General features: G+C 67.7%; 2 protein-coding genes across 2 annotated transcripts; both read right to left on the bottom strand.

Moving 5' to 3' along the window:
• Positions 1–949: 949 nt before the first annotated feature.
• Positions 950–4,517, bottom strand: PSMB6 (proteasome 20S subunit beta 6). The gene is made up of 6 exons (XM_055818162.1): positions 4,373–4,517; positions 3,704–3,771; positions 2,725–2,856; positions 2,182–2,311; positions 1,719–1,866; positions 950–1,182 (listed from the first exon to the last, which is right to left on the bottom strand). The coding sequence occupies exons 1-6, from the start codon at positions 4,460–4,462 to the stop codon at positions 1,115–1,117; spliced, it is 636 nt and encodes a 211-aa protein (XP_055674137.1). The 5' UTR covers positions 4,463–4,517; the 3' UTR covers positions 950–1,114.
• Positions 4,518–5,660: 1,143 nt separating this feature from the next.
• Positions 5,661–7,583, bottom strand: LOC129785576 (vitelline membrane outer layer protein 1 homolog). The gene is made up of 3 exons (XM_055818163.1): positions 7,299–7,583; positions 7,112–7,212; positions 5,661–6,172 (listed from the first exon to the last, which is right to left on the bottom strand). The coding sequence occupies exons 1-3, from the start codon at positions 7,470–7,472 to the stop codon at positions 5,872–5,874; spliced, it is 576 nt and encodes a 191-aa protein (XP_055674138.1). The 5' UTR covers positions 7,473–7,583; the 3' UTR covers positions 5,661–5,871.
• Between the last annotated feature and the right edge of the window lie 1,063 nt (positions 7,584–8,646).

Here is an 8,646-nt window from a genome sequence, read left to right as displayed (position 1 = left end):
TGGTGTCCCCTCCCAGTGTTCCCAGCCCCCCCCCCCGAGTGTCCTCAAACCCCGCTCGGTGTCTGTAGCCTCTCCCCCCGGTGTCCCTCAAGTCCTCCTGGTGTCCCCAGGTCCTCCCAGTGTTCCCAGCCCCCCCCCCCCCCCCCCCGTGTCCCCCAAGTCCCCCCTTGGTGTGTCCCCCCAGTGTCCTCAAGCCCTCCCAGGTGTCCCTTAGGTCCTCTCAGTGTTCTCAGCCCCACCCCGGTGTCCCCAAGCCCCCTCGGTGTCCCCAAGCCCCTTCCCCTTGCTGTCACTGGAGCAGGAGGAGCGTCTGAGCAGGAAAGCAGTACTGGGGGGCACTGGGGAACACGGAAAGTGGTACTGGGGAAGCTGGCGGCAGCACCGGGGGCTCCCTGAGGAGCCGGCGGTCGCCGTTCACAGCCCCCACCCCCCGCCTGGGCCCCCCCCTCCCCGAGGCCGCCCCCCTCCCCGTCCGGTACCGCCCACCCTCCCGGCGGGGCCCGGCTGCGCCATGGGCAGGGTCTGACGCCGAGGGGCAGCCGGGGACCCCCCGGCCGCGGGGTGCCCGGAGAGGTCGGGCCGGGGGCGCTGAGGGGCTGGGAACAGCCTCCCCCCCCCCCCCCGCGCCGCGCAGGCGCAGTGGGGGGGCCGGGGGAGAGGGGCGGCGCGAGGCGTTCCCGCTCTTTTCTTCCCGCCCTTCGGCCGCCGTTCGCCGGGCGGGTGAGCCGAGGGGCTGAGGGGACGGGACAGGGACCCCCTGCCCAAGGGGGTGACACGGCAGGGACCCGCGTGGGGGACACACACAGGAGAGGGGACCCTCGCACCGAGGGGGTGACGGGGAGGGGACCCCCACTGCCACACGACATGGCAGGGACCCCCCGTGGCAGGGTGACAGGAGCAGTGACGCCCCCCCCCCCCCCCCCCGCAGCACACAGGCAGAGGCAGCAAATCCACAGGGCCATTTATTGCCCCGTGTCCCCCCCACCCCGGGGGGGCTCCCCTCCGGCTGGGGAGTCCCCCCCAGGTCTGGGGGGGGGTCCCCCTCAGGCGGGGGGGGCCGCCGTCCCCCCCCGGCAGGTCAGGGCCAGCCAGGACCTTGCGCTCCACCCCCGCCTCAGTGATGGCCGCCAGCCGGATGACCCCCCCCGCTTGAGCCGTCCCTCGCCATCGCCAGCGCCAGCGCTGGGGAAGAACCAGCAGGTCAGGGACCCCCACCTCACCCCAAACCCCTGTACCCCCCAAATTCCCCAGCCCCCCCAAAACTGCACCATGTCCCCTTCCAGCCCCCCCAACCCCTGCCACGCCCTCCCCAAACTCCTTTATCACCTTCCCCAGCCCCCACCCCAAACACTCTGGCCCCCTCAATCCCCGCCCCCGTCCCCTTCCAGCCCCCCCAACTCCTCTATGACCCCCCCAAACTTCTCACAAACTCCCTTGTCCCCTTTCCTCAGCCCCCCCAAACACTCTGGGCCCCCCACATCCCCTTCCAGCCCCCCCAACTCCTATGACCCCCCCAAACCCCCTCTCCCCTGTCCCCTTCCAGCCCCTCCAACTCTTCTATGACCCCCCCACAACCTCCCTTGTCCCCTTCCCCATCCCCCCCATCCCTCCCACCCTTCCAGCCCCTCCAACTCCATGACCCCCCCCCCCCCCCAAAATCCCTTGTCCCCTTCCCCAGCACCCAACCCCCACCCACCCCCGGCCCCCCCCAAACCCACCACGGGCAACGAACTCCTGGCACTGCGGGCGGCTCATCATCCCCGGGCGGAAGGCGGCGTCCAGGAACCCGTAGATGTAGGAACTGCAGACCCCCCCACCGCGAAGGGCTGCCGCAGCAGGAGCCCCCCCCATGGGCACCACGTACACCTGGGGGGCACGGGGGGGGGGGTGTGTGTGTCAGGGGGCTGTCGGCTGGGGGAGGGGTCAGGACGAGCCCCCCCCAGGGGCCACATAGGCCTAGAAGGGGACAGTGGGGGGGCTATGGGGGTGGGCGGAGTGCGATGTGCAGAGGGAGAGGCTATCGGGCAAGAAAGGGCTGGCATGTGGCAGGGAGGGCAACGCGCGCAGGGAGGGCGATACTAGGAGAGAAGGAGATGGCGCGGCGGTGCAGTGAGACACTCTAGGGTAGCAAGTGAGGTGCCATGGGGCAGAGGGGCTCATCTGTGGGGCAGAGGGGCCCACCTGCCCCCCACGACGCGGTCCCATCCGGCCACGATGACGCCGGCGCTCAGCTCCTCGCGGTAGCGGGTAGCAGGTTTGCTGGAAGAGGCGTGCAGCTGTCCGCACACGGGGCGGCTCCTCCAGCTCCACGCTGGGGGGCAGGGAGAGGTGTAGGGTGAGCACCGTGGCCCCTGCCCCATGGCTGCCCTGCCCCACGGCACCCGCCTGCCCTGTCCCACACCTGTCCCACCTCATCCCATGGCCCCCACCCCATGCCTGCCATGGACCCTGCCCCACCCCACAGCCCTGCCCTATGGCTTGCCCCGCCCCGCCCCGCCCCACGGCTTTCCCGCTCCATGGCCACCCCACCCCTGCCCTGCCCCATGCCCCACCCTACCCGCCCCCACCCCCACAGCCCCTGTCCCACAGCCGCCCCGCCCCACCCCCCCATGGCTGCCCTGGCCCACAGACCCCACCCCGTGGCCTGCCCTGCCCCACACATGCCCCTGCCCCATAACTGCCCCGCCCCATGCATGCCCTGCCCCTGCCCCCGGCCCCGCCCACCTGTGGAAGGCCAGCTGATAGGCCACCGCGTCAGCCACTGCCTGGGTGTCAGCAGCGGAGCCCGAGCGGCAGCAGAAGATGCGGTCATGGACGGGGGTCAGCTTGTCCGTCACCCGGTTGGCCACGTACGACCTGCGGTGACGTCACCATGATGCCATGATGCGCCCCCCCCCCCCCCCGGCCCACCCCTATGGTTTGGGGGTGCCCCCAGTGGTGACGGTACAGGTGACAACACCGTGATGGGAGGGGGACCTGGTTGATGAGTCGTGGTGACAGCAGCGGGGCTGGGGACAACCGGTGGCCCCTGGGACCCTGTGCACTGGTTTGAGGGTGACATCATGGTGACATTGCAGTGACAGGTACCAGGTGACATCACAGTGACAGGGTCGGGGGCAGGATGTCCCAGTGACACCTGTCGCAGTGACAAGAGTCATGGTGACAGCAGAGGGGCTGGGGACACCCAGTGGCTCCCTGGACCCTGTGCACTGGGTTGGGGGTGACATCACGGTGACAGGCACCAGGTGACATCATGGCGACAGGGAGGGGGTCCCAGTGATACCTGTGTCATGGTGACAACAGAGGGGTTGGGGGACACCTGGTGGCCCCTGTGCACAGGTTTGGGGGTGACATGGTGACAGGCACCAGGTCACAACACTGTGACAGGGAGTGGGACCCAGTGACACCTGTCGTGGTGACAAGAGTCATGGTGACAACAGAGGGGCTGGGGACACCCAGTGGCCCCTGGGACCCTGTGCATTGGGTTCGGGGGTGACATCACGGTGATGTTGCAGTGACACTGCGGTGACAGGCACCCGCAGAGGGGCTGGGGACACCTGGCGGCCTGTAGGACCACCCGCTGCGCTCAGGGGATGATGTCACGGTGACATCACCACCCCCCACCCCCGCGAGGGGGGACCCTCCCCCCCCGCCATGACATCACAGGTGACATCACAGGTGACACCACGGGCGCGGCCCTCACCCCGTGGTGGTGCGGGAATCGGCCCCGATGATGACGCCCCCGTCGAACTCCACAGCCATGATGGTGGTCTGGGGGGAGGGGCTGCACTGGCGGGCAGGGACTTCCGCCCCACAGCCCCTCCCCCACCCCATACCCTGCCCCCCTGGGGGGTACTGTCCCACAGCCCCTCCCCTGCCCCACAGCCTGCCCCCCTGAGGAGTCCTTCTGCCCCACAGCTCCCCCCTGCCATAGCCTGCTCCCCTGGGGGGTCCTTTTGCCCCACAGTCTGGCCCCCCTGCCCCATATCTACCTGCCATGGGTCCTTCAACCCCACAGACCTCCCAGCCCCATAACTGACACCCCCCCCCCCCGGGTCTCTCTGCCCCATAACCCCCCCCACTCCACAACTCCTCTGCCCCATAACCAACCTCAGGGGAGGGGGGGCTCTACTGCAACATACCCTGCCCCGCAGCCCAACCCCCCATGTGGGTCCCCTCAGCTCCACAACTAGCCCCTGTGTGTGTCCCCCAGCCCCCCCAGCCCCCCAAGCGTGTCCCCCCAGCCCCACAGCCAGCCCCCGCGTGGGTCCCCCAGCCCCCCAAGCAGGTCCACCAGCCCCACTGCCAGCCCCCGTGTGGGTCCCCCAGCCCCCCAAGCGGGTCCCCCAGCCCCACATCCCGCCCCACTCACGCCGGTGCTGACGGCCTCCGCCTCCCAGTCACGGTGCAGCCCCACGGGGCCGGGCCCGGCCGCGGCCGCCCGCACCGTCACTGCCGCCATCTTGCTCCGCGCTTTGCGGCGCTTCACGACAGTGGGGCCGGCTCTGCGGAGCGGGGCCGGCGCGCTTTACGGCAGCGCGGCACCCGCCTCTTCACGACGGGGTAACTCCGCGCGTTACAGCAGCGTGGCACCCGCGGCCGGCGTGCCCCGCCCCCTCCCGCCCAAGGGGTGTGGCCGGAGCTGTCAATCAAAGCTCTTAATTGCCCCGGCCGTAGCGTTACCGACCCTTCCTGACCCTAAGTATCTCCCAGTACCCCAGTGGCCCCCCCGCCCCCCAGTAACCTTCCAGTACTCCCCAGTGGCCCCTCGCACTCCCAGTACCCCCCCGTGCCCCCCCAGTGCCCACCAGTAACCTTCTGGTACTCCCCAGTGCCTCCCAGTGCCCCCAGAACTCCCACCTCCCGCCCATTACTCCCCTCAGTGCCTCCCAGTAACCTTCTGGTACTTCCCAGTGCCCTCCAGTGCCCTCAGTACCGCCCCCCCCCCCCCCAGTGCCCCCCAGTAACCTTCCAGTATTCCTCAGTGCCCCCCAGTACAGCCTATGGCACCCCAAGGCTCCCCCAGTGCCCCCCAGTAACATTCTGGTACTCTCTAGTGCCCCCAGTGCCCCCCCATGGCACCCCAGTACCCGCATGGCACTGCAGTACACCCCCCAGTGCCCTCCAGTGACCCCAGTACCTCTCCAAGGCAACCCAGCACCCCCCAGTAACCTTCCTGTACCCCCCCATGGCACCTCAGTGCCCCCCCCCAGTGCCTTCCGGTGCCCCCAGTACCCCTCAGTAAGCTTCCTGTACTCTCCAGTGTCCGCCAGTACCCCCCCATGGCACTGCAGTACCTGCCCTGTGCCCTCCCAGTGCCCCCCAGTTGCAAACTGCTGCAGCAGTGGCAGGTCACGCAACCAGGTTTAATGAGGGGGGGACTGGGGGGAGGGGGGCACGGTGGAGTCAGGGGTTGGGGGGGGCACCTGGGGGTCAGGGGAGGATGTGGGGGAGGGGCACAGGGCAAATGGGGACATGGGGGGTCACAGGGGTCAAAGGGGGACACGGGGAGATGTGAGAGGAGATGAGGTGGCGGGGGGGACATGGGGGTCATGGGGGAACATGGGGGTCACGTGGGTTGGGGGGATGTGGGAGGACATGAGGGTCAAAGGGGGGTCAAGGCGGGGTCAAGGGAGGGTGTGGGGGGGCACAGGGGTCAATGGGGGGTCAAGAGGGGCCATGGGGGGACATTGGGGGCCACAGGGGCTGGGGGGGACATGGGAGGACACAGAGGTCAAAGGGGGGTCAAGAGGAGGCATAGGGGGAGATGGGGGGCCAAGGGGGGATGTGGGGGGCCAAGGGGAGCCAAGAGGGGACACTGGGGGGACACGGGGGGTCCCCGAGACACACAGATGGGGGGGGGGAGGGGTCTCAGGGGCAGCAGATGAGCTGGATGCTGTTGAGGCCGGTGCTGTCCCCCCCGTGTTGGGGGCACTCCAGGCGTGTCCGCAGCCCGCAGACGCCCCAGGTGGAGGGGCAGGGGAGGCTCCAGTCCCCCCAGGCCCCCGCGGGCCCCCCCTCCCCCTCCAGCACCACCCCGTCAGAGCAGGTGGCATCCAGGTTGTTGGCGGCCGTGTCGTCCCAAAGCCCCCGGGGGGGCTCCACCCGCAGGCGGAAGGACACCAGGCGATGGCGGCGGCTGCAGCTCACAAGGTCGGACCAGGTGCCGCGGCTGCCGGGGGACGAGGACACAGGGGTCACCGTCACCTCCCCCCAGCTTGGGCATCTGGTCCCCGAGGTCCCCTGCTGGGGCGTGGTGGCCATGGATGGGGTGTTGGTGGCCATGGATGGGGCGTGGTGGCCGTGGATGGGGCGCCATGGCCACAGATGAACATCGTGGTGGGGTGGCACCATCTGTGGGGAACTCATTGCCACCAACATCAACTTAGCTGCATGTCCCAGGGCCCCCACAGGCAGGGACACCCCGCGGCCACCACTGTCACCGTACAGGGACCCCCGTGGCCACCCTGTACAGGAGCTCTGTGGCCACCACTGTCACCTGATGTGGCCACTCCATTTAAAGAACTCATGGCCACCCCCCCCCACCCCCCCTAGATGGACACACTGTGGCCACCCCCCCCACCACGGTCATCCCATGGCCACCACCCCACACATGGCAACCCCATGGTCACCCCCCCCAACATGGCCACCACCCCCCATGGCAACCCCATGGGCACCACCCCCTCCCCTATGGCTACCACCCCCCCATGGCCACCCCATGGCCCCTGCACCCCGCCGTCACATGGCCACTCCATGGCCACCACCCCCCATCCCATATGGCCACCCCATGGCCCCCCCAACCCCCCATGGCACTCCATGGCCACCCCCCCACACGGCCACCACTCCCATCCCATTATGGCCACCCCATGGCCACCTCCCCCCCCCCCCCATATGGCCATCCCATGACTACCACCCCACATGGCTACCCCATGGCCACCCCATGACCATCACCCCATATAGCCACCCTGTGACTAACCCCCCCCCCCCCCATGTGACTACCCCATGGCCACCACCACCACCCTCCCACAGCCACCCCATGGCCACCATGTAGAAGGAACCCCTGGCCCCCACCGTTGCCCCACAGGGAGCCCCACGTGCCCCTGTCACTCACGGCCCCTCGCTGGAGGTGACCATCTCTGTGCCATTGTTGCAGATCAGCCGGACCCCATTGAGGCCGGTGTCGTCCCCGAAGAAACCCCTGGGGGCCTCAACCTGGAGGACACCATAGAGCCATCACCCCGGTGGGTGTGTCCGTCTGTCCCCTTGTCCCCTCGTGTCCCCCCACACCCTGGACCCACCTTGAGCTGGAAGCCGGTGGCATAGGTACCTCTGGGGCAGAACTCGATGTCCCCCCACTCCCCCCACGGCCCCCCGTTGTCCACAGAGATCAACGTGGTGGAGACTTCTGTGTCCCACCCCTTCACCAGGGCCACCAGGGCCACCCACAGGCACAGGCACAGGGGCAAGGACATGGCTGCACAGCCTTTGGTGCCACTGCAGCCTTTATAACCCCTGTGCGGACAAAGACCCCCGAGGACACGGGGACATTGAGGTGACGCCAAGCAGGTTTCTGTCTCCCATGGGAGAACTGGGAGGGACTGGGAGGGTGGGGGTGGATCTCCTATAGGGCTGTGCCACGTCTGTCCTCACCACATGTGGGTCCTTCTGAAGGGTCACCTACCACACTCCCGGCAGGGGGTAACGCCCCAGGGGACACCTGGCGTCAGCTCCTCGCTGCCCTCGGCTGGGATGTCACCCGCCCCCCCATCCCACCGTGACCATTGGCTGCTCCAGCAGGACCCAGCTCTGCCTCCTGTCCCCATCCCCTCCAGATATGCGGAGCTTTCAGAGGCATCTGAACGTTTTGGGGAGCCCTGAGGAACTCCGAGGCCCTCAAGTCATGTTTTGGGGTGGGCCAGGTCCCTCTGAGCCCTTCAGGTGACATTTTTGGGGTGACCTGTGGACCTCGGAAGCTCTCTGGCTCGTTTTTTTTGGGGTGGCCTGTTGCCCTCCAGCTTCTCAGATCACCTTTGGGGGTGCACTTAGTCCCTCTGAGACCCTCAGGTGATATTTTGGGGAGACCTGAGGACCCCCGAAGCCTTGTGAGTCATGTTTTGTGGTGCCCCATATCCCTTTGCATCCCTCAGGTGATATTTTGGGGTGACCTGAGGACTTTCAAAGCCCTATGGGCCATGTTTTTGCACGCCCTAGGTCCCTCTGAGCTCCTCAGGTGACATTTTGGGGCAACCTGAGGACCTCTGATGCCTTTTGGGTAATGTTTTGGGGTGACCTGAGGACCTCTGAAGCACTGTGGGTCAAGTTTTGGGGTGCCCCAGGCCCCTCTGAACCCCTCAGGTGACATTTTGGGGTGACCTGAGGACCTACAAAGCTGTGTGGGTCATGTTTTGTGGTGCCCCATGTCCCTTTGTGTCCCTCAGGTAACATTTTGGTGTGACCTGAGGACCGCTGAAACTGTGTGGGTTGTGTTCTGGGATTGACCTGAGGACCTCTGAAGCCCTCTGGATCATGTTTTGGAGTGCTCCAGGTCCCCCTGAACCCCTCAGGTGAAATTTTGGGGTGGCCTGAGGACCTCTGATGCCCTTTGGGTCATTTTTTGGGGTTGCCTGTCACCCTCCAGCTTCTCAG

Source organism: Falco peregrinus, chromosome 13 (genome assembly GCF_023634155.1).
Source record: "Falco peregrinus isolate bFalPer1 chromosome 13, bFalPer1.pri, whole genome shotgun sequence".
Lineage (NCBI taxonomy): Eukaryota > Metazoa > Chordata > Aves > Falconiformes > Falconidae > Falco > Falco peregrinus.
Note: the sequence above shows the minus strand (reverse complement) of the source record. Positions and strands in the feature narration are given on the sequence as shown.

Bases quoted from the DNA above. Each gene is read 5' to 3' on its own strand.
- LOC129785576 (XM_055818163.1), bottom strand. From the start codon at position 7,472: ATGTCCTTGCCCCTGTGCCTGTGCCTGTGGGTGGCCCTGGTGGCCCTG. The intron at 7,213-7,298 runs GTGGGTCCAGGG...GGTGTCCTCCAG, and splicing joins CCACCGGCTTCCAGCTCAAG to GTTGAGGCCCCCAGGGGTTT. The intron at 6,173-7,111 runs GTGAGTGACAGG...GTCCCCCGGCAG, and splicing joins GTCACCTCCAGCGAGGGGCC to CCGCGGCACCTGGTCCGACC.
- PSMB6 (XM_055818162.1), bottom strand. From the start codon at position 4,462: ATGGCGGCAGTGACGGTGCGGGCGGCCGCGGCCGGGCCCGGCCCCGTG. The intron at 2,857-3,703 runs GTGAGGGCCGCG...ACGTCACCGCAG, and splicing joins GATTCCCGCACCACCACGGG to GTCGTACGTGGCCAACCGGG. The intron at 1,183-1,718 runs GTGGGTTTGGGG...GTTCTTCCCCAG, and splicing joins CCAGGAGTTCGTTGCCCGTG to CGCTGGCGCTGGCGATGGCG.